This window comes from Staurois parvus, unplaced genomic scaffold (assembly GCF_062004578.1).
Source record: "Staurois parvus isolate SC_StPar_1 unplaced genomic scaffold, SC_StPar_1.0 ptg000929l, whole genome shotgun sequence".
Lineage (NCBI taxonomy): Eukaryota > Metazoa > Chordata > Amphibia > Anura > Ranidae > Staurois > Staurois parvus.
Window position 1 is genome coordinate 2288716 of NW_028318725.1, and position 26104 is coordinate 2314819.

Sequence of the window (26104 nt, forward strand, 5' to 3'; positions counted from 1 at the left end):
ATTTGCAAATGAAAGAAACGGAAAACAACTGTCAGTCTCCCTAGGTCTGGTGAAAGAAGGACTGGTTGAAAGCGTTGTGGTCAGATGAGACCAAAATCAAGCTCTTTGGCATCAACTCAACTTGCCGTGTTTGGAGGAGGAGGAATGCTGCCTATGACCCCAAGAACACCATCCCAACTGTGAAATATGGTGGTGGAAACATTCTGCTTTGGGGGTGTTTTTCTGCTCGGGACAGGACAACTGCACCACATCAAAGGGACGATGGACGGAGCAATGTACCATCAAATCATGGGTGAGAACCTTCTTCCCTCAACCAGGGCATTGAAAATGGGTCATGGATTGGTGTTCCAGCATGACAATGACCCAAAACAGACAAAGGAGTGGCTCAAGAAGAAGCACATTAAGGTCCTGGAGTGGCCTAGTCAGTCTCCAGACCTTAATCCGATTGAAAATCTGTGGAGGGAGCTGAAAGTTTGAGTTGCCAAATGTCAGCCAGCAAACCTTAATGACTTGGAGAGGATCTGCCAAGAGGAGTGGGCCAAAATCCCTCCTGAGATGTGTGCAAACCTGGTGGCCAACTACAGGAAACGTCTGACCTCTGTGATTGCCAACAAGGGATTTGCCATCAAGTACTAAGTCATGTTTTGTGAAGGGGATCAAATACTTATTTCCTTCATGAACATGCAAATCTGCATAATTTTAGACCTGAATTTATTTTTGCCATTCTGTCTCTGTGTTACAATACACATACCATTCGATTTTTAGACTGATAATTTCTTTGTGAGTGGGCAAACATTCCAAATCAGCAGGGGATCAAATACTTATTTCCTTCACTGTAAATGGTACAGCAGGCACATACTAGGAATATAAAAATGTTGGCTTAAGCGGACAGTGCCCTTAAAGTGTAAGTTCATCTTTACAGAAAATCTGTAAGGTGACCTTACACTGGACCTCCTCCCCATGTCCTGCGATCCCCCGCTGTCAGGCACCAGGATGCTGCTTCATCTATTTCAGGACTTTTTCTCCTCTCGTTGCTGACAGGACAGGCTAGACGGATTCTGATTGGTCAGTGCTGTCATGTAACAGTGCTGACCAATTAAAATGCCTCATTGTTCATATGTGCTGAGAGGTACAGATAGAAGATAAGGCTGTGGGGATTTCAAATCCTGGGACTGGTGAAGCATCAACCCAGGCCTTACAGTAAGGAATCGCGGGACATGGGGAGGGGGTTCAGTGTAAGGTCACCTTACAGATTTTCTGTAAAGGTGAACTTGCACTTTAACAGGTTGGGAGGGAGCAGCGGCAGCAGACATGCCACTCTGCTACACAGTGTATGCAGGCAAGCACTCTTCCTGTCTCTATACCAGGCTAGAGCTGGTCTCAATTACCTCCAGATTCTTTATCTACAGACTGGAAGGTAATTCTTTAATATGTGCAGCCATAACGCCACTTGTAAAAGTGACACTAATAAGAACTACCTGAATCTGTCACATTTCAGTAAAACTTATTTACATTTGCACATAAGTGCAGGCTGTGACTTTAATTTGCACTGATTTGAGTGGGCACTATTGAAAAGGATGTACTGCGACATGTCATGCAATTTTAAAGTCCAAAGTCAAATGACAAATCACAAGTGTGAATGGAGCCTAAAGGTATTAAAACTGGTAGCTTTTCTTTTTTTTATATATATATTTAGTGTGGCACATGCCTTTTTAAAAGGGCCATTCCACCAGAAAAATGATACAAATTCTTTAGGTTTGGTTTACGCTACTGCATTGCGATTTTGATAGGATTTGTCAGTGTGATTATGTAGTACGACTTTGATGTGACTTTGGTTGCGTTTTGGATGCCTTTTGCATATTTTGTGGAGCCACATCGCACTGCAAATCACACCAAAGTCGCACAGGAGCCTTTTCCAAAATCGCACTGCATTGATGTGAACGGGTACCGTTGAAATTAGTGTGGTTTTTCCTTGTCATGTGATTCTGTGTGACTCATGTTGCATCTGAAATCACAGTAGTGTGAACCAGGCCTTCTTGAATCACCTGCAATAATTTTTTACTATTTATAGGAACACTGCTTCACTATTTATACGAAGAAATGGTGTGGGTTACAGTAATTTCCACATTGTTCACCTCAGTGATACCACAATTTTCCTTGACTCTTCCTGGTTGGAACCACATTTTGCGTATTGGTTTTTAAAATGTGATATAATCTTTCCTGCACATTTATATACTCATGGGTCTTGTATTGTTTTTTTTTTTTGTTGTAGATTTTGAAGCAAGCTTTATTAGACTAATGGACAAAATAACCAATGGTACAAGGATAGAGATCAATGAAACTGGTAAGTGTTTGCTTTTTTTTGGTGTAAGTGTCATCTGATTTCTGTTATTTCGGAGACAAGTATGTATTCTCATTCTGATCCCACCCCAATTTGTCCTTCCAAATGGCTTATGCAGGAGCTGGTAACCACACCCAGAATTCCTATTTCTCAGTGCTTGTTATTGAGCCAGTGGAAGCCCTAGCATTCCCTTTACAGATCTGGCTTAACAGTCTGTTTTCTCTTTGTTTTGTGTTTCCATGTGATAGGCGTACTATGTAATGACATAAAATGACACTGAGATTAAAAACTGGTGCAGATTTGTGATTGAGTAGCCAACTCCAGCTATACCTGAAGATATATGAAAGGATGTCAGATCTCTCTAGTGGGGACAGTAGACACCAGCAGAAGAATAGTTTGTATTCCAGAGGGAAGGGTTAGGACCTATGTTTTGTTTTTGATTGCTGTCTGTGCCTTCCTGTACTGGTGACTTCCATTTATCCCAGTTCTTGTAGGGATGGCCACATGTTGACGGGAAGTCTCTGCAATAGAGTTAGACTCTAGCATTATAAACCTGACAGGGGTTTCTAATCCTTTCCTACTCCATGCAGAGATTTGGTGGGAGATGGGCTATGAAGTTTAAAAGGTAAGTTCACCTTTAGGAACATGTTACATGTCCCACCCATTTTTAGGGTTGAACATGTAACATGTTCCCACTGCTACAGCCGCTACCCGATTTCCACCCCCCCCACTGTTGTAGCAGTATCATCATTCTCCAATCCCAGAGGACGCCAGTATTGGAGAAACGCGTCGGATGGAGTCTTCTGTGACGTCACCACGTTTCGGCCGGTGGTATGACACTGCAGGAGTTTTGAATTTGTATACTGCCTTATCTATGTAAGTGCAATGTTTTATTGAATACATTTTTGAGTTTTATCGGGTTGCACTATGAAGTCTCTTCTGTTTTAATCCGTCTCTACACTGTATGGAGAGTGGTTCGTTGTGAGGAGTTAATTTGGGCCCGCTGCTGTCCATCCATCTCCCTCGATATTGCTAGCACGGGTGTCAGTGTGGAATCTGGACACCATCTGCCTGTTTGATCTCTTGATTGGAGATCAATTTGTTTGGTAAGAGGCTGATCTGTTTGTTGTGGCGAGCACTTGCAGACACTATAGCACTTTGTTGGAGAATATTTTCCACACACAACACTTTAACATTTGGATTTGGGACTTTTTTGATAACTTCTACCATGGACATGGATGTGTAGCACTTTTTAGATGTATTTGTACTTGTATATGTAATTTGTGGTCCATTTTTGGTCTATTATGTTTTGTGTTAGATCTATATAGTGTACAGCGCACTCATTTATTTTTTTATTTTTATTTTTTCTAATCCGAGTAGCTGCAGTTCCCTACATTCATTCATTTATTTCTTCATTGCAATTTTATTATATTCACCTTTATTATTTGTTGGGTGTAGCACAGGTTTTCACTTTTCACACAGAATTAACTGACAGTCTGCTAGAGGTCTGCATGGCACCAGCGATCTGCTGTTCGCTGGTGCAATGCTTTACAGGCTCCAAAAAAAAATAATAATAAATGCACTTTTTTTTTTTTCTTTTTTACCTGCAAAAATAAAAAATGTGCATTTATTTATTTTTTCTAAAAAGTGAACTTATTCTTTAACTCAGAAGGAAAGTTCCATAAGCCACACATCAAAGGCAGACCTATGTGCAGTGAGATGAATGGCAGTCTCAGCCCGGACTCCAGCCTAGCTACGCCTGCAGTGTGTTTCAAATCATGATTAAGCTCCAAGGGGCAGAGTGAAATGTGTTGTTGCATCAAGTAATAGTAACCTACACACTTCAACATAGTTAGATCAGGTAGGGCATGCCAATGATGATTTGTATGTGCATTTCCATTTTTCTCTAGCACAGGGTTGTCTCAATGAAAGCTAGAAAGGGTTTAACCTGACTCTATCACTGCCCTCAGTACAAAAACACCCTCCATCAACCCACATAATGTCTGCCTCCTGGTGACTGCTGAGACTTATAGTTTGCAGGTGCACAATTCTATTTCAAGGAAAAAACACAGGGCGAGCCTGCTTTGTCCTCTATTGCATCTGGAAACTTTTTAAACGTGGCAGTCTAAAGTGGAAGAGCACAGAGGATATCAAGAATAACCCATGCTCCTTATCTGCTAAGGCAAGTTTTCGTTTTTGGGTGAAGCTGAACAAACTTTTTTTTTTTTTTTTTTTTTTTCATTTATTTACTTGTTGATATGAATTTGCTTAACCGGACAGATGTTCCCCTTGAAATGGTCAGAAGTACATGTACCACTTGTTAAAGTCCTGTACCATGTTTAATCCCCTTCTGTGTACAAATATTGCATGCTTTTCCTATTGGAATGCATCTGCTCACATTGACCAATAGACTATTGATTTAGTTGAGCAATGTCCAACAGCAGAGTAACCGTGTAGAATACAGTGCTTGGGAATGAATTGCCCACCATGCAGGCTTTCAGAACACTGCGGTGCCTTACTGTTCAGTAGCCTGAAATGGTGGTCAGTATTACACAGGTTGTACACCAGGCGTACAACTCATTTGGCTCATGGATTGGATGAAACTGGAGTATACTGACTGCACAGAGCTTGGTCTGGAAATCAGAATGCACATTGACAACTCACATTACCTTGTTGGGTCCTTTAATATTTTTTTTTTTTTTTTTTGTCAAGGTATGAATTGTCAATTTCTACCCTAGCGATTTGATAACCATTCACACCTTCAGTCATGTAACTGGAACAATTAATACTTGTGCCTGAATTAATGGCACCATAATGACTGGATTTTGTAATTCTAACAGGGTGACTTCAAAAACTTGCACACCTGTCATGTTCTTGGATGACTAACGTAAGCCTTAAAGGATAGGTTCACCTTTGGAAACATGTTACATTTTCCACCCGTTTTTAGGGTGGAACATGTAACATGTTCCCATAGCTGCCGCCCCTTCCTGCCTCTGACAGTATGGGGAGACTTCTTCCCATACTATCAAATTTGAAGGCCGTGCGGGACTCTGCCTACATGGCCGCATCATTCATTCACGGACTTCTGTGAATGAATGAACTACAAGTCCCGACAGCCTTAGCGGCTGTGGGCTTGTAGTTTTCAATGAGCTACCACGGGCCGTGGAGTGTCGTGGTAGTTCATTGAAGCCTCCTGTCAGAATATCTGCTTGACCGTACATCCTGTATGGCAAGCATATTCTGATGGGTCTGCAGGAGACCTGCATGGCATCAGGAATCTATTAGGTGTTGGAATTACCAATGGGGCTGTAAATGTTGGGGGCATGTTCCTGACAGAGAGTTGAAGAAAGCTATTTTGATGAGAAGAGAAACGTTTTCAATATTATAGAACAAGTCTAGTTAAATGCGAATAACTGTTACTTGCTGTACCATGACCTGAACACCCAAGAACCTCTACACACCTATATGAAGCAATTCAAAGTCATACAAAATCCTCATAAATACAGTGCTTCACTCTATATAATCATAACAAACCAACATAAGGTGATATGTAAATCTAGTCAGTTAATTAAATTAAATGAAAGAAACTTCCAAGGTGTAGCAAGAGTGTAATAAAGGAGAATGGAGTCCACCACATAGATCTCTTATATGGAAAGTCTCTATATTTCTCAAATTCACTCCAGCACCACCGTGTTCTTTAGGTGACAGTCACCCCATCAGACTAAACACTCACCAGAGCATGGTGTAAAATGGGCACAACAATCTTTTTTTTAAAAACAAAAAAAATGGGCACAACAATAAACATCCTCCTCTTTGACCTGCAGTCATCACCACTGAAAGAGATTCAGTAGGTCCAGTGCTTGAATATAAAGCACAAACGCACCACATAGCCTAATTCTGTTTATAAATTTTATTGCCAATAACCCCTATTAAATAACACTCCTATGGAAATAAAAAAACAATGCGCATCAAAGGTATTGAGTAAGCACTAATCACTTCATGTATTGAAACGCTGGCATCTCACCACACTTCCATGCACAGCCCGCTGCTCCACTTCCAGGTAGTAAAGACTGCCACATCCGGTGAACGTGAGGACGTTGTGTACGGTCACGCCCTGACGAGTTTTGTGATTATGACTTCCTCCAAGGGTGTCCCCTCACGGAAGTGTGGTGAGACGCCAGTGGTTCAGTACATGCAGTGATTCGTGCTCTATAATCTTTTTCAGCAGTGATGACTGTGGGTTCAAGAGGAGGATATTATTGTTGTACCCATTTTACTCCATGCTCTGGTGAGTGTTTAGTCTGATGGGGTGACTGTCACCTAAAGAACATGGTGGTGCTGGTGTGAATTCATGAAATGTAGAGACTTTCCATATAAGAGATCTATGTGGTGGACTCCATTCTCCTTTTATTACACTCTGCTACACCTTGGTGGAAGTTTTTTTCATTTAATTAACTGACTATATTTACATATCACCTATATGTTGGTTTATTGTTATGAATATATAGAGTGAAGTGCTGTTTTTATGAGGATTTTTTATGACTCGTATATTGATTTTCTTTTTGTTTAGTGGAAAAACAGCAGCTCATTGGTTTCAATTTCACTTATTTTATTTGCAGTTTATTTTTGGTTCACCAATACAGAAGTGCGTTGTTGGTACACTCAGGAGTGTCTAATTTGTTTATGAAGCAATGTTGTTTTTTTTTTGTTTTTGTTTTGTTTTTCTTCACAAGCTGCTGCCTTTATAATTTACAGGTCTAAAAAAAAAAAATCCAAAGTTGGTCAAATCTAAAGAGAATTAGCAGTGATTAACCTAAATGTTTAAATTTCACATGGTTTGTTTAACCACTTGAGCACACTGGGCATTTCCTCCCTGCACTTTTCAGTTGTTCCAGGCTTTCAAAATGAAAACCGGGATTTGCTGTGTAAGTACCATAGCTGCTGCTGTCAAAAAGCTGACCACCTCACACTGTTTCATAAACACTGTTGAGATGTGAGATAGAGATACAAAGTAACATTGTTACTATTTATATCTGCTCTTTCATTCATCTACAGATCGAAAGGTTGCGGACTCCTTCATTCTTTTTCCAAGAGAAATCTAATTTTCGTGTAAAATTTTATATAATTTTTTTTTGTTAATCTATAGTTGCACTGACTTTTTTTTTTTTTTTTTTTTTTTTTTTTAAACTAACACTGATCAAGGTAGAATTTTAGTTTTGGTAATGTCGATTTTTGCATAAAAAATAAAATACTTTTTGCAAGACAATATCAAGTTTGTCTTTCGAGTCTAGCACCATGTTTACTGGCTGGCCTAAACAAATGGTTTCATTTACGAATACATGTGCTCACTGTCAATGTTGTGTAAACTGTATGTAGCTCAGCATTGTTTTCCAGCAGTTGTATAGGGACTTCCCGTCTGCTGCCCGAACAAAATCAAGTCGGGCTGTGCCAGAACACAACACTGTATACTGTATGAGGCTGATGCTACATACAGTTTATACAGCACTTGACAGCAAATGCACCTATTAGTAAAGGAAATTGTTTGGGTAAACTTTGCCCAAATTGGCTATTTTAAAGTGAGAGCAAACCTGGAGATAGACCAATCTTTTTTTAGTGTTTCCCCCGCCTCAAAGTATTTTTGAGGCACCCCAGTTTAATGGTTTGTTCACATGTGAGTTTGGGGAGGTGGTAAAACCATGCAGTTGAGTTGTTTTAATTACCTCCCCCCTTCCCCAGTAAACCCCTGTCAGTCATGTCTATTCCGGTAAATGGGGTCACACTGCAACTGCCCCACAACCATATGCATGTACGTGTTGGCAGTATGGTGATGCTGCCTGTATTGGGTTAAAACTGCCAGTGAGGAGGTGAGATATCAATGTTCACTTTACCTGTCGGTGGTAATAATGTGGCTCATCAGTGTACATACATGCATACATTACATACATAAACTCGCACACTCATACCTACACACACACCCCTTTTAACAAATACATATATATTGTATATGCAAATGCAGATTTATATACAAGAAGAAATACTAAATCTGCACCGCACAGCCGGGTTAGCTGTTTGTTTAGTACTGCACTGTAGGGGGACTCTGGAAGAAGCCTCTGCTCTACATGTCACTGTTTCCCTGATCAAACTATTGCTGTACAGATGTACAGTTCGAAGGTCCACTAGTCTCAGTCTTGTATCTGTACAGGGCTGAGACAGGCAGAGCTCCAAACTGTGCACTGGGGGAGCTCGATCTACACCTCTCAACTAGGATGCCATGGCACACCTGGTGGCCTCAGACGGCACCCTGGTTGAGAGAGTTTTTAACAAAAAAAATTCTGCATTTGTAATCTTAAGTTTGTTGTTTCCTGTCTTATTTCTTACATTTAGTTCAGCAGTTTTTGGTTTGCTAATTTGCAAGCATTCTGATAAAGGTTAGGGGGACATGGAAATAGTCTGCGCTCGGTCATCTCCCCTCTGGTCGATGTGCTTAGCACTGTAACAGGCAATTGACAGTTCCATCAGCTGTTGCTGGGTTACCCTTCAAATGCAAAAGTAATTTGAGTGCATGGTGGTGGGGAATGGTGTGGTGCGAAAGGTAGAGTTTGGCACTTGAGGTCACTTAGGACTGCTGGGCATTTGAGTTTTAATGTTTAATAGGTTTGCCTTAAAGTAAAGAGCCCCAAAAGGTGTTGACACTAAAATGTATCTCTAGTGGTTAAACTGTTTTGGCAGCACTAGGGAGCAAAGTACAATCACACAGCCAACATTTTTGTGGACTATTAAAAGCAAAAAAACATGTTTATCACGCCACTTGTGCAAGAGCAGTGCATGAGATCAGTTTACAGTATCCTTTCGAAGGTTTGTGTTCAAAAAGGAAGATAGACGCAGTGAACGGTGTACCTGCAAATGTGCAGCACAGGTTTGGCCCCTAGTTATTTAAGCCAGGTTGATGTGTCTTTTGCAACTGTTAAACTGTTTTTCTTGTTTTTGAAATCATGTATTTGACTATATTTTTTGACAACCCTGGGATTTTGTAATGTGTTTTCCTCATTCTCGCATTTTATAGTAATGTTCAGACAAGTTTCTACGGGACTAAAAAGGATTTTGCTTGTAGTGAGTTGTTGCACAATCCAGCTTGTGTATTGCCAGTTATCTATCCATATAAAGAAAATAAAACTTTATAATACCCTGGATCAGAAATAAAGCTTGGTGAGGGATTGCTTAGTTCACTGGCATATGGGAAAATCTGGATTCACTGTTCTGACTAGCTATGCATGAGCCTATTTACACAAACTGTGACAGCACAAATCTTTTAATACCAGTTTCTAGAATTAAAGAATTAGCCAGAATTTTTTTAAAACAAACCCATGCATATTGAAGTGGATTTGCATTGCATGTGCACTTAAATGCACTTATAATCTGTACAGTTCATTTACATATTCGTAACATAACTTCCTTTAACTGCAGAGCTTTTCAAGGCTGTGTGTTTGTGTGTACACAGTGCTCATCATAAATGAATACACCTCTTTTGAAAAGTACGTTTTTAACCACTATCTCAATGAACAATTTCCAAACTTTTAACAAAGCTGAGTTTTATAGAACATTTGTTTAGCTCATACGTGTAAGTAAGGTTAATAATATAACTTTAAATTACAAAATCTTCAGTTTTACTTAAATTAGTTGATGCAAAAATGAATACACCCCACAACAAAAGCTACTCAATCTAGCATTTTGTATGACCTCCATGATTTGTAAGGACAGCACCAAGTCTCCAGTCATGGAATGAACAAGTTGGTGACATATTGCAACATCTATCTTTTTCCATTCTTCAAGAACGACCTCTTTTAGAGCCTGGATGCTGGATGGAGAGTGATGTTCAATATGTCTCTTTGGAATTCTCCATAGGTGTTCAATTGGGTAAAGATCAGGAGACCTACTTGGCCACTGAATACTTTCACCCTGTTCTTCTTCAGAAGTGCAGCAGTGGCCTTAGATGTGTGTTTTGGATCATTGCCTTGTTGGAAAAGTGCACAATGACCAAGGGCAGGGAGTGATGGTAGCATCTTCTCTTTCAATATAGGGCAGTACAGGGGGCACATGTGCGACCGGGGATGAAGACAGACATGCAGCCTTAGAGCTCCGCTCATCCCTGGCTCTCCCGCACAGCCTCCACTGACACTGGGGTGAGTCGCATAAGCTCTGCACTCGGCCCAGCACTTGGGGCAAGGAAAAATGGGGAAGATCGGGCGCTGGAAGCCCCCCTCCCCGCCGCCACAAGACCCGTGGCCTTCTCTGCTCCAGCGGTTCCTTGCTAGGCCGCAATCCCCGGCCTTGACTATGGCCATGAGTCCGAGGAAGGGCTCCGGACCCCCAGTGTCAATGGGAGGTACTGCAACTCTCCACCTTGGAGCAGCCAGCATCCCCAGCCTCTTCACATCCCCAGATGGAGGATCCCGAGCCCCTGGCACTGGTAGGGGGGGCAATAGACCACCCTTCTTTAGGACATCATGCTGCATTATCTTCTACACCTGTCCCTCAGCATGCATCGTCTTCTCTCACAGTATCTGCGCTAGATGACAAATTTACAACTATTTCTACGCAACATTACCGCTTCTATATTCGCTGAAGTGGGCAAATTGGCTTTGGATTTTAGAGGGGAAATAGCCCAGATCGTAGACCGTGCGGATCAATTAGAGAATAGGTTTGATGAATTGGTGCAATACGATCATGTTTTAGAGAAAAAAACACGCATATCTGAAGCATTCTATGTCCCAAATCCAGCTCTAACAAGACAAGAAGATTTGGACAACAGAACACCGTCAGAACATTCGTATTCACGTTATGTCCGAATCAATTGCTGATTCTCAACTCCGCCGACATCTCTTATCCTTCTTCACCGCAACCGCCCCCATGGTTCCAGAAGCAGATTGGCGCCTGGACAGGGCTCCTCGATCTCTGGGACCGAAACCTGTTGATGGCACCAGACCACACGATGTCATAGTCCGCTTCCGTTTTTTTAAAAACAAAGAAGCCTTGTTATCAGTACGCAACAAACCTTCCTTGGAATTTAACGGGGACAGGCTCCAGCTCTTCTGTGATCTCTCTCCGATTACTCTGGCCAAACGGCGGGCACTGAAATCAATCGCCACACATCTTCAGCAGGACATCACCTACTTGATGTCCTTCTGGGGTGTTCTCCTGTGGATACTCCGGGGTTGACCCCCCCCCCCCCCCCCCTTCTTCCTTTTTTTGGTTTTTTTGGTTTTTGTTTTTTTGCTGGCTGAGCCCTTGTTGGGTGCATTTACCTTTTTGTTTTTCCTGGCTGGGTTTGACGACTGTTATGTGTCGGTTGTCGTGTTGCCCCCAATCCCATCTAGCCATTGGCCTAGACGACTTAGGTATAGTTATTTTTCCCAAGTTTATATCTCTACAGATATCTGTTTCCTGCTGTAATTTTTATGGTTTATATTTTATGTGCTTTATCAATGTTATTTGTTCCCGGTTTTGTTTCATCTATGGTATCCCATTCACCTTTTCTGCTGGTACACATGCTATATCCATTGTTATTTTATGACGGCCTTATGATTTCATATAATGTCAAAGGCCTTAATTCCATTCAGAAACGGTGGATGGCTTTGAAGGGATTTCGAGCCTCAGGAGCAGACATTATTTTTGTCCAGGAGACCCATTTTAAATCAACTGGCTCCTTCCATTTTGCCTCAAGGTTTTTTTCCCAATCCTACTCGGCCTTTGACCCTTCTGGGAAGGCTGGAGTGGCAATTCTGACACATTGCTCCCTTCAGGTAGTTTCCTCTAAGGTAGACCAACAAGGTTGTTTCATTATTTTGGAATGTATGCTTGGTGAAGCTCCCCTTGTTTTGTTGAATCTATACGCCCCGAATACAGGTCAATTGCAGTTTCTTTCACAAACACTTGCCAAATTAGGTTCCTTCTCTACTCCACATATGATTATTAGGGGTGACTTTAATCATTTCACCCCATAAAGCCAGGCAAGTTCTCTTCTAGTCCACTCCTTCGAAGCGGCAATGCTCCTCTTCAAAATCCTTTCGCAAATTGATAAAGGAGCATCGTCTCTTTGACGCCTGGCGGATTAGACACCCTCTCCACAAACTATTTACTTTCTACTCCACTCCTCATCGTAGTTTTTCCCTTCTGGATCATTTCTTCATCTCCACCCCATTGCTCCTTCTCCTTATTTCTTCTGAAATCAATTCTATCGCGTGGTCTGACCATGCCTCTTTAACTTTAAATCTTTTCTTCCCTAACGTTATGCCGAAGGCATACCATTGGCTCCTCAATGAGATCTTTACAACCACGGACTATCTTTACAACCACGGACTATCTCCGAGATGAGCTCTCGCAGGGACTTGATATGTATTTTCGCCACAATGTTGGCTCTGTAACTTCTACCTCGACTCTGTGGGAAGCTCACAAGGTGGTATTTCGGGGACTTTGTATCTCCATGGGTTCTCATCTGAAAAAATCCTCGGCAAGTGCCAAGGCTTCCCTGGTCCGCCAGCTATCCTTGGCTGAACGTAGGCTTCTTGCAAAACCATCTATTTCTGAGCTTCACAAGGTGACCTCTCTTCGTGACCGAATCTGGGTCAAACAGAAATTTTATGAAGTTTCTACAAACCTCACCGTATACTCGTCAATCGAATCAAGGCACAATCCCCCTCTACGATGCCAGACAATCTAATCCAACCAAATGGGGACCCTACCTACGATCCCCATGTAATGGTCTCCTTTTTGGCTCATACTATGAGAACCTCTACAATTGTTTCACCCCAGACCTCCATCCCCCCCCTCAAAGAGACATCCTTTGATAGTTTTTTCAACCCCCTATTTGACGCAGGTAAACATCCTTCCCGCAAAACTCCGGGACCAGACGGACTGCCTTACTCTTATTACAAGACCTTCATTGGTATCCTGGTTCCTCACCTTCTCTCTCTCTACCAAGATTTCTTCAAAGGCATCACTCCTCAGCCTGACTTCTCCTGTGCGTATATCTGTTATTCCCAAACCTGACAAAGACCATTCTATCCTTGATAATATCGTCCCATTGCTCTACTAAACTCTGATTACAAAATCTTCACTAAGATCCTGGCCAAGAGGCTGTCCAGACTCTCCTCCAAGCTCGTACACCGAGATCAAGTAGGTTTTGTTCCTGCCAGACATGCTGTGGATAACACCAGGAGATCTATTGATTTGGTTAACCGATCCTCTACCCCTGCCATTTTATTGAGTTTAGATGCCCGAAAAGTCTTTCACCGCCTTAGCTGGCCCTACATGTTTATGGTCTTGGAGAAGTTTGGCTTCCAAGGCCCATTTGTGGCAGCCTTGAAAGCTCTTTATTCTTCCCCCTCCTCGCAGGTCAGATGGGCCTCCTTTCTTTCATCCCCTTTCCAGATGTCGAATGGTACGTGACAGGGTTGACCGCTTTCCCCTTTATTCTCTGTAAGGAGCCACTAGCTATTGCAATCCGGTCTAACCGCTATATACAAGGGATATTTTCTCATGGCCGTGAGTACAAATCATCTGTTTTCAGATGATATCCTCCTCACACTCTCGAACCCTCAAGCCTCTCTACTGGTATGACATAAAATTTTACAACAATTCGAGGCCCTATCAGGTTACAAAGTTAATAAATCCAAAACTGAAGCACTCCTACTACACATCCCACCAGTTGCTCTATCATCTCTCCAAGAGTCCTTTCCTTACCGATGATGCACTCGCTCTTTAAAATATTTGGGTACTAACCTTACTTCCTCCTACCATTCCATATATGATGCTAATTTCCCCCCCTATTTATAGCTATTTCCTGCTCCTTGAAATTCTGGGATACCCTACCCATTTCCTTCCTGGGACGCATCAACATAATAAAAATGACTGTGCTGCCCAAATTCCTGTACTTATTTGCGACCCTTCCCGTTCCTATGTCCAAACTACACTCTCTCCAGAAATCCCTTCTACATGTGGACTTAGATTGAATCTTTGCAATGGACGCCGACCCATCTATGCTCCCTCCTTTGGTCTACCTCGGCGGTGGATGTTGCCTCTATTCGTCATCTCTTCCTCGGGCCCCATGCAGTTTTCCATGACTGTTTGGCAGAAATGCAAGGCTAAATTTGCACTGGCCTCTGATTGCTCTCCACTGACCAATATCCTTCTTAATCCCAATCTTCTGGATAGTGTGGCCGTGTCCCGAGTGCTCCCTTGGGTCGCAGCCAATCTTTTCCAACTGCGCCACTTGGTAGACCCCGTAACTTGGAAGCTGCAACCATTCTCAGACCTCCAGAAAAAAGATCTACCTTCCCAACATCTCGAGATATGCCACTTCTTCTCTACCATGTCCCCCACATCAACCCTTGGGAAACCTACCCCTTTTGAGTATCCTATGTATACAGGACCCACATCAAAGGGGCATCATTTCTAATACATATAAACTCCTTATTGATGCTCCCCCCCCCCCCCCCCATCTAATGACACCCATCATTACATGCGTAAGTGGTCCCAGTTTTTACAATGTGACATTGATCTGACACTGGAAGAAAATTTGGGAAATCGCACCTAGATCTTCTGTTTGTGTGGTTTATAAGTAAAATACATACAAAATTATGATGATGTGGTACAAAACACCTGAAGTACTCCGTGCCTATAACCCGAATGCTGCTGGCGCTGTGGGAGGGACTTTGACTCTCTCTACCATATTTTTTGGACATGTGGATCCATTACTCCTTTTTGGGAATAGGTTTTGTCCTTCTTACAAATGCTTTTGCATACCTCTCTCCCTTTCGAGCCTCTATACTTTTTATTAAGCCTGCCATTTCCAGGCCTACCCAAAATGGCCAGGAAACTCTCTGCATGTTCTGACTGTGGCCAGAAGAAGCATTCCTATGTGTTGGCTATCCTCTATACCTCCAATGTCGACTTTGTTTAAAAATTATTGCTGATGTAAGACAGATGGAATACTTGACCACTCTACATGCTTGTTCGATTGCTGTGTTTGAGGAAGTGTGGCACCCATGGGATATCTTTCTCTTCTCAACCTACCCAAAATGTACGGTTCTAACGGCCTCCCCACTGTTATTCTGTGACATATGTTCTGTACCCATGCAGATTTCTACCATCGATGTGCTTTCTTCTCTTGTTTTTCTTTCAAATGTGATGTGTGTTTGTGTGTGTGTGTGTGTGTGTGTGTGTGTGTGTGTGTGTGTGTGTGTGTTCCAATAAAAACTGTTTAAAAAAAAAAAAAAAAAGCAGTACATCTGTGAATTCATGATACCATCAATGAAATGCAGCTCCCAAACACCAGCACCCAGTAATCATGCAGCCCCACAGAAGGACTGCCACCACCATGTTTCACTGTAGGCACCATGCATTTTTCTTTGTACCTTTGTGACGCCATACAGTTTTGAAACCATGAGTTCCAAGAACATTTATCTTGGTCTCATCACTCCAGATCGCAGTCCCAGTAGTCTTCTTTTTTCAGCATGGGCCCTGGCAAATTCTAGGTGGGCTTTAGTGCATGGGCTTTAGGAGAGGCTTCCTCCGTGGATGACACCCATGCATGCCAATCCTCTGCAGTGTACGCTGTATTGTGTCACAAGAAACAATCACCCCAGTTTGGCTTTCTACTTCTTTAGTTAGCTGCAGCGAACTTACATGGCAATTTTCTTCAACCCTTCTCATCAGAGTACACTCCTATTGAGGTTTTAACTTCCGTGGACGGCCTGGACATGTCTGTGAGATGGTTGCAATTCCATCTTTGTTAAATTTTTTTGTATCACTTTTGCTACAGTATTCTGACTGATAAGTAAGGCTTTGCTGATTTTGTAGCCTTCACCTTTCTTGTGTAAATAAATTTTTTCTCATGCTTTGTGACATTTCTCTCCCATGTGGTTCTATTGCTCACAGCATGAAATGGGAAGGGGTTTTCTTTAAGTGATGACTTTTTATAATCAGCTGTTTGTTGGACACCTGTTTAATGGTTAATTGGACTCGCCTGTAGTTGAATTCTTGTTAATTAGGATTTTGTTGTTTAAAATTTTGTTTTGCTCCTAAGACTTTCATTGGGGTGTATTCATTTTTGTAACATGGTCTTGAATGAATTTAAGAAAAATGCTTTTCTGTGTGTGCAAATGAACAAATCTTGTTTTGTTTCAATGGCCTGCATTTGTGGGAGTATTTTGTAGAATAGTGTCCCATAGAAAATGTTGATTCTGAAAGGAAAGTGAAGGTTTTCTGACAAATCTGTTTGGGTGTACCCATTTATTTTGAGCACTGTGTGTTCCCAGACGCTGGGAGGCCACACATTTGCGTTCGGCAGGCGTGAAGAGGTTAATAAGACCTCTCCATAAATCCAGACCTCACAATATCTTATTTAGCTACTAGAGGGCTATTCACTCCTCCCATATAATGGATACTAACGGGTAATAATGGAAATCCTCCATTCCACCAGATGCAAAGTAGCTCATGGGTGTGGGCGGAGGCAGTTTAAAGAAGTGAGAGGATCCATGGTTGTTTTAAAGCGCTTGTCATTTTAATATACAATGTAAGTGTAATTGTAATTTTTTTTTGCTGACTTACTACACTATATGAGGCATTCTTTTATTTAGGTGAGGTACTGGCATGCGGTGCAACGGAGGATTTTCATCAAGTGTTCTTGCATGGTGGCAAGACCACTTACTGTTATATCTCACATATATATTCTGCTTATTGTAGCCAAATTTACCACCCTAACTCCTCCCACAGTTTTTACACTACATGGTAATATACCGAAACATGCAAATTGTTCCCAATTGGTGTGCTATTACTTTGTGGAACGTTTCGCTGAATGGTTCACGAAATATCGGCGTTTTGTGGTGAAATTGGTCCCATAGGAATGAATGGCGGAATGTTCAAAACTAGAGTGGGAGCTGAAAAATCAGGACATGATTTCTAAACTGCCATCACTCCCTCATTTTCAAGCCCACCTACACAAATCTTATATCAAAACGTTCAGCTATCCCTGCTGCTACTAAAAATATCCAATGCTAAGCCATAGTCCTGATAGTTTTCACCATATGACCATTTGTTTGCAACTCACGCCGCCCATTCACATTCATTGAAACTCCACTCTAGCCACCTCAAATTTGGAGGGCAATTTCTAAACTGCGACTGTGCCTTCATTTGTAATATTTCACAGACATACTATGCATCAAAATGTAGGTCTGGGTCTTGTGATTCTCACAATATAAAGCTCTTCGTGTAGGATTTATAATTTTTAAACTACAACCGTTTGAAGATGGCAACCGCCAGTGAAGTGAGCAAGTTGGAGCAGTTTGTTTTTAACCGCTCTTCTCTGCCTTTGCTGTAGAGTGAATTGCCATAGGAACCCAGGTGTGTGAGCAGGCAGCAGAGTGCCAAGCCACTCCACCCAGTTACTCCGCCCACTCCAGTTGTAGCCTGGTGGAGGCAAGAACACTTCACACAATTTCCCCAGAAATTGTAGCTTTTCTAGTTACCTATTCCTATCCATTATATGGGAGTGGATAGCCTCCTAGTGGCTAAATAAGATATTGCGAGGTCTGGATTTATGGAGATGTCTTAGTAGCCTCCCTGACGGTATTCCCGAGTGTAGCTCGGGGTAAAGTTTCAATACAAAAAGCGGTAACCCCGAGCTACGCTCGGGCTTACCATGCGGCGCTGCTCTGGCATCTGTTCTTCACTTACCTTGCCCTGCACTCCCGCGATGTCCCCGGCAATGGCCTCCGGCGGATGCCGGCATCTGTCTTCCGGGTTCCGTTCCCTGTGAACGTCGGGACGTACAAGGGACGGAACAGCGGGAAATTTGAAAATGACAAAAAGTGACTCACTAAATACACTAAAATCACATAGTATAACATTACTGTATCAAACCATTTCACATACATTTTGTCCCTAGTGCTTTGTCCTTTGCCCTGCCTGCATTTTTACCGTTCTTTCTGCCTGGAAACTGAGAAACGTCCATGGTGTGCAAAAAGCGTCCCTTTTAGGTCAAAAGCGGTTTTAGACTGGCTAGAGAACAGCGATAGTAAATCAGAACCACTTGCAGAATTGAGTGATAATGATTCGTGGGGAAATTCGTCATCAGACACTGAAAACGATTTTGTGACTTTGCTCAGTGATGTGCGAACTTGGTGCTCTATTTCAAATTTCAGTGTTTTTGGTTTGATTATATTATTGAATTAAATGTATTATATTATTTATGATTATTTATTAAATTATAATTTATGGTTTCATGTTTCAAGTTTTTATCCTACCCGGGATGTTTACTAGACTCTTGTTCGGACAGATTTCAGTGAGTTATTCCTAAAAATTACAGGCGTACAATAAAAAAAAATATATTTCCATGCAAAAATAGTACCGCTTTGAGCACAGAAATATGGACATAATCAGACCACTATGGAGGTTAAATACATGCAAATGTTACATATGTTTGAGCTGACTGGTATCCGATGAGACGGAGGATTTATAATACCATCTTAAAATTATCCATTATATGGGAGGAGGAACAGATAAAGGAGATATCGCAAGGTCTGGATATGTGGAGATGTCATATTATTAACATGCAGTTTTCACATGTGTTGGAGGTGAGAGTTCTGTTTCTGTGATCACAGAGTGGCAGTGTTTTTAGCATGAAAATTCACATTCACCATGGGATTTTAGTTAAGGTGTCAGATCATGTGATATTCGGAAACTTATGAACTCATTTATTGAAAGCACTTTAGTATCTTTATTCACATTATTAATTTAATTTTTTTTTCGGATCATGTGATATTTGGAAACTTTTATGAACTAATTTATTGAAAGCACTTTAGTATCTTTAGTCACATTGTTCATTAATTTATATTTATGGGTCTATGTTCTTGGCCATTTATTCACATTATGATTATGAGCCCAGTTTATCCACCTGTATTGTTTATTAGTACTGATTGATGTTAGCAACGCTACATCACTTTTAATTTAGTTAATTGATATTGTGGGAACACAATTGATGTCAGCAGCAGCACCTATTCGTTTGTTTATATTGTATAGTAGGTGCAGAAGTTCACTTATCTAATAAAATCTGGATCCTTAGCCTGTTTCTGGCACTTGTATATACATAACCCAAGTCTAAATAAATTTGAATGTGTCCTGTTTTAGTTGTATACCTAGTGCATTTTGATGTGCTTTATATGATACATTTTTGAATGTTTGTGACTTTCCTATCATTAAATGAAGTAAAGTAAAAGTTGATCATAATCGGTTTTTGCACACAAAGATTAGACAAATCTATTCTGTATCGCCATACTGCTAGTATCACAAGACCCTACTAATGAATGCCACTAGTTTGTAATCATTTTGATTGTCTCTTATTTAGGAACATCATTGTACTATCAACCAGGTCTCCTCTTCGGTGGAACTTTAGAACATGAGTGCAACATCCAGCGTTCAATTGGCTACTATTTGGAAAGTCTCATCTGCCTAGCCCCTCTTATGAAACATCCATTAAGGATTACACTTTGCGGGGTCACGAATGATCAGGTTGATCCCTCGGTAAGATCTTTAAAGTGGAAAAGGTTTTTTCTTTAATGAATCAAGTTAGTTTACAGTGTGGGACTTGATGCCCTCACGGTCTGTCTGTGTCCTCTAATATATATTATAATATAATATCATTTTTTCAGACTTTAACCACAAAAGTTGTGGTGCACTGAAATTAAAATTCTGGACTGAAAGCGAAAATTCAGGATGCACTTGGCCAAAAACAGAAATGGACAGTGTAAAAAAAAATAAATATATAATTAAATAATTAAAAAAATATCTATATATATATATATATATATATATATATATATATATATATATATATATATATATATATATATATATATATATATACTTTTATTGAGAGTAACGCACAAAAATTTTGAAAGAACATAAAATGAAATATATAAAACTCCTTAGCGCTGACCATACACAAATATTTAGCCTATTGCTGACTGGGCCTTGACACCGAGAGGCTGCATATTTGTATACCTAATTTAGACAAACGTGCCAAGAGCACACACCCTGTGCGCTCCTGACACCTCACAGGTCCCAATCGCTACACGTGATCAGGAGCTTTCCAATCATGTGACCGCCAATAATGGCGGTCGCATGACCCTAAATCCCACCCTGCACCCCATCCCCAGAGTCTCAAACCCCTTAAAGGGCTAAGAGGTGCCAGCGCCAAGGGGTTTAAAAAAAAAAAAAACCCCTAGAGGAGTGTTTCCATTGTCAGTGCAAGTCAATGGGACACGATTTTGCATTGAAGTAAATTATTGGAACTTTTTTTTTTTTCCCCCCGGCAAAGCATCAATAACCCTATTTTTGGTCAATTTTCAGCAACCATTATATTGGTGCATCACTACACAACATATAAATTAATTTTTCCATAAAAGGCTATAGATGCAGGAGAAAACAAAGTTCTTGACGTACCAACCAGATTTTGTGTTTTCTTCTCCAGGAACATGAAACAAGGAATTTAGTTACGTTTTTGGGATAAACTGTACCCCAAATTTTCCTATGAGCTATTCAGATTGCATTTATTACCGGTTTTGTACGTATTTTCTTTTTAAGGGTCCAGTCTAGTAAATGCAAAGGTTGCGCATTCAAGCAATGCAGTCTTCTATCTGGCCAGCAGGTGAAGCCTTCAAGTTGAACTTTTTTCATTTTGAATAGAGTAATGGAGGGTTATAACCTCTGTCAGATTTTTCCCTTTTTTTTTTTTTTGCCATCTGTGTCCCATGGCAGAGATTTTGCTTCACTTCCTGTCCCGTAGCCAAAACAGGAAGTGAGAATAAATCCCTGCAAATTAAGGGAATTCCTTGGGAACCCCCATGTCACCAGAACTAGTGTCCTTATTGGAACATTTCCCCTCCATGACATTTCTGGGCACAACCCAAAATTTGGGATTTTGTTTTACTTTCACTGATAATGGTAAACAGGACAAATATAGAGGTTAAATCTCCCTAATGGGGGCACAGACAGCAATAAAAACTGAGGTGGTCTAATCCCTCTCCACTCTATCCAAAAGTAAAAAAAAAGTTTATCTTTTAGTTATACTTTAAGCCAGTCATACATGAATTGAAATTTGGCTGAATCTCATTGCATTACTGTTCAAATGACATGATATTGCTTTTTGCCTATATAATGCCTATTCATTTTGCATGGCTCAGATCACACCGCACCCACATGAAAACAGTGCATGCACCTTTTTTTTGCCGCTCTGGAATAGGATCACATGGGTGTTCACACCTAATGTGATCTGATTCAGCCAGTCACAATGTGTTTTGCGAACCATTTTTGAGGTGTCCTTAATGTTGACACCTGTGCAGTTCTCATGAATGAAGTGCAATTTGTGATGTGGTGCGTGAAACGCACGGGAATTGCTGTGAATCTCGCACCAGTGTGAGCCAGGGCTAAGCGTAAATTGGACTGGAGTTGAGAAACACTGCATTAAATATTCCAGCACAGATTTAAAAGATTGTTCTTCATAACCAGATTTGTTTTTCTTTTAAAGGTGGATACCCTAAAAGCCACAGCTATTCCTTTGCTGAAAAAGTTTGGCATAGATGGTGAACACTTTGAACTCAAGGTAAGGTTCCACCTTGATATGCACATAATCCAGAATAAAGGCATAGGGTAGTAGTCTTTGTTAACCACTTGTTGATCGCCAAACATAGAAAAAAATGCTGTATACAAGTGGTTATAACAAGCTCATAGCTGCATGCGCAGCTCTCCAAAGCATCTGATCAAACCAAGATCTGTTTGATCAGACGCTTTACACGGTGGTAACAGCTTGTAAACAACAAACCAGAAGTTTTGAAATCCTCATAGTGTCCAGTTTCATTTGCCACAGTGGATGGGTGGGTATAGATGTACCCGCCTTTCCTTCTTAGTGCCGACAGGTTGCAGTGGTCCCAAGCTTCTGGTCATATCGGAGAGTCTGGGAACAACAGCGGGCGACGGTGGAGGGGGGCCCCCACTGCACCCTGTAGAAGTGATTGGGCGGCTGCGGAGCCACTTGAATCACTTTTACATGAAAGCCCATCAGCTGCAAATTGTGTTACCGGAATCATGGCTTCAGGTGCAGCTATGATCCCATTATAACTGCTTCAACCTGATGACCTACAGGTACGTCCTAGGGGCGTAAAGTGATTAACATTTTCCCACCAGAGATATGCATATATGCTTTCTCTCTGTGAATGGACTTTTAACGCCTGGAGGCCGCATATATGTGCCCCTATGTTGACTGTTTTCTGTGCTGGAAGGCACAACCTGCGGTCTCCCAGCAGTTGCAAGCGGGGTCCAGATATCTACCGATGCATATTTACAATCGGGAGCTTTTTGATCGTGTGACAGCGAATCACAGTGGTCACATGACCCCAATGCCTGCCTTCCATCATGTCAAAGCTCTTAATGGGCCGGAAGGCAGTGGTGGGAAGGGGGTTAAAGTGATTGTAAACAAATATATATACCGATGGAGGTGACTAGCCTCGGGTGAGACAGAGATGAAACAAATTGTCCTATTAAGTTATACCTCCTTATCTGTAGCAATTTCTTTTCTACATCAGTTTAGAATTTACACAACTTGTTCGAGCTTTCAATAAGGAGGTAGTGAGGATTTGAAGTTTTACACTGAACAGCTCAGTGAGGAGAGCTCTGAGAACTGATTGGAGGGAAGGGAAATTCCCCCCCCCCCCCCCCTCCTCTACACAATGCAGGAAACATCCAGAGGTGAGGCTGTCAATGACAGTCTGTGTTATTGAACTTCCTTCTCCTTCCCCCTCTATTGCTTGTGGGGAAAATCTGCCAGAAGTGACTTGTGCAGATAGCCGAGAAACAAGGCAAGTTCTAGAAATCACACTTGGTGCTTTAGATTGAGACACTGTAGATGGATATGCTTTGTTTATATTTCATGTCAGAGTTCTGCAACCACTTTAAGATGCATTGCCCATGGTATTTAGGCCACTCTGAATTATACATTACCAACTTTCTGTCTTTCATTGGAAAGTATATAGGTGTTTTATCTTGTATCTTATGTTTAATTAAAGATCAGCTCTGGAGTTATGACCATCATTTGATTATAGTACTATTTTCAACAAAAAACACAAGTGCAGTGCGTTTTTTAAATTTTATATCAACTATATTCAGAAAACAGTTTTTTCCCCTGGAGTTGGGCTTTAACGATTGCTCTTATACTTATATTTTTTAACCCTTTTTATTTGGTTAAATGCTTATTTTCTTTCTCATCTATTGAAGCAGTATTAAAACAAAAGCAAACCTTTATTATATTGCAGTTTTATCAATTCTTAAATGTGATGGCTGCATTAGTCTTTTTTTGTTGTTTTTTGTTTTTTTAGCTTTCTTTTCTCAATTTTCATCTGGTGATCCAGCCAGTAAGTCTGTTTCTTTTCAAAAGAACAAGCTCTCTTGCAATTCTAGCAGTTTAGAGCAATGAGACAAACCATTTACCAATGAAAAAGGGTCAGCTTATATTTAAAACCTTTATTCCAAAACAGAAAAAAATAATGCTGTAACTGCTTATAAATTATTAGCTGGAGTTTGGCTTCAGTTTGTGGTATATTTAAATGTGCTACTTCAACGAACACTCCCCTCCCTCAGACTGACAAAGGTGCCCCCTGAACTTTCATCCAGAGTGGGGCACTAATATTGAAAGTTTTTCTTTTGGCCAGATCACCAGGTGAAAATAGAGGGAATGAAATAAAAAAAATGAATAAAACCAATGCAGCCACTACATCTGATTTAGTAAACTGCAATATATAAAATTTTTGGTTTGGGGTTTTACTGCTTTTGAGGTACACAGGAAGTCTTTGACCTTCAGATAATACCGTTGTCTGCATGCCAATGTGAGATAATCCTTCCTACTACCAGCATGCCTCAGTATTTTGCTAGTATCCTAGGATGGACATCTCTTCAATTTTGCTCTTTGAAAGACAATCTAATATTGCACCTTTTTATATAATCTCAGATTTGTATCCTAAATCAAGACTCTTCTCTACATTTCAGCATTTCTCCTAGAGGTTGCCTCCTCAATTGCTTCTATCCGTCACAGCCATCCTCAGCCTGGCTTTTAGAGTGTGGGTCCCTGTCTCTGTTGGACCACGGACTATGCAGGGATAGCCTGGAAGTGACCTTCGGGGTTTGGGTTCTGTATAGGACCATTTCCAGACTGTGTTCTTTTAACCATGAAGCACTTTGAAGGTCCAGAGCTGCTGGTTTTGCCACCCAGTTTTTGCTTTGTCTCTGAAGACTCACTTTGTGAGTAAGCCAAGCTGACATCTGGGGCTACCTCAACTACATAGGCCACTGGGCAAAATTCTCATTTTCTCATGAGGGTTTCACTAAGTAAGGGGTTAATGCTGTCGGGATTGATTGTGGCTGTCATCCACTGGGTGGAGTTTTGAAAACACTCTTTGTGCCCTTTCTAACCATACAGCACTGAGGAAGCATTTCCTTGGCAGTCTGCTGCTGTTTCCGAAGTGCCAATTGGAGCTTTGATCTTTAATTTCTTCCTGCTGCCTGCATACAGTGACTTGGGACACTACCCACAACTGCTACCAACTCCCTGTGTTTTGTGAGTACCTGATGCCTTTCCTTGTACCCAGAGCACCAAGTTTCAGACATGGAGGGGACAGTCCTGTCATGAGTGCTCCCAGCTCACACTCTTTTAACAGGGCTTTGCCTCTTGATGCAAATACACTATATTGTCAAGAGTATTGGGACACCCCTCCAAATCATTGGATTCAGGCGTTCCAATCACCTCCATAGCCACAGGTGTATAAAATCAAGCACGTAGGCATGCAGACTACTTCTACAAACATTTGTGATAGAATAGGTCACTCTCAGAAGCACAGTGAATTCAAGCGTGGTACTGTGATAGGTTGCCACGTGTCCATTTGTGGAATATTTAGTAGCAAGGAAATTTCATGATCAACTGTTAGTGGTATAACAGTGGAAGCAACTGGGAAGAACAGCAACTTAGCCACCAAGTAGGCCACGTAAAATGACATAGCCGGGTCAGCACATGCTGAAGCGTACAGTGTGCAGAAGTAACCAACTGTCTGCAAAGTCAATAGCTAAAGCTCTCCAAACTTTGTGTAGCTTTCAGATTAGCACAACAGCAGTGCGTAGAGCTTCATGGAATGGGTTTCCATGGTCAAGCAGCTGCATCCAAGCATTACATCACCAAGTGCAATGCAAAGCGTCAGATGCAGAGGTGAAAAGCACGCCGCCACTGAACTCTAGAAAAGTGGAGACGTGTTTTCTGGAGTGACAAATCGCTCTTCTGTCTGGCAATCCGATGGACGTGTCTGGGTTGGGCAGTTGCCAGGAGAAAGGTACTTGCCTAAAACAATAAACAGAAGGCTCCGCCGTAAAAACCAGTAAAGGCAACGGCTGACATACACTCGCTAGGATGAGAGTAAATGGGCATATCATCAGTCCTTATTCGGTGGCAAGCCTTGGACAGCAGATGGATGGATGAGATGTATCCTTAAAACCTCTTTGCAGGATAGGTGGAATAAGGCTGGCTCAGAATGCAGATTAAGTCCATATGAGAGGCCGTGTCTTCTTCCAGCAACAAATATAGCCACATTGGAACGCAAGCCAGTGCTAGGACTGGAATCAGAAGTGACATCGGGACGTATTGACGTCAAAGCGTGATGGGTGGTAACATGT

At 41.4% G+C, this 26104-nt stretch overlaps 1 protein-coding gene across 2 annotated transcripts in view; it reads left to right on the forward strand.

Annotated features, from left to right (window-relative positions):
* The window catches only part of RCL1 (RNA terminal phosphate cyclase like 1), a 59565-nt gene that overhangs the window by 9238 nt on the left and 24223 nt on the right, over positions 1-26104 (forward strand). The window contains exons 2-4 of one of the 2 annotated variants that reach the window (XM_089656700.1): positions 2273-2344; positions 19743-19918; positions 21924-21998. In XM_089656700.1, coding sequence (XP_089512826.1) covers positions 2273-2344; positions 19743-19918; positions 21924-21998 — 323 coding nt within the window. Of the gene's footprint in view, positions 1-2272; positions 2345-9155; positions 9258-19742; positions 19919-21923; positions 21999-26104 lie in introns of those variants that run through there. The other variant, XM_089656701.1, reaches the window with a different exon arrangement.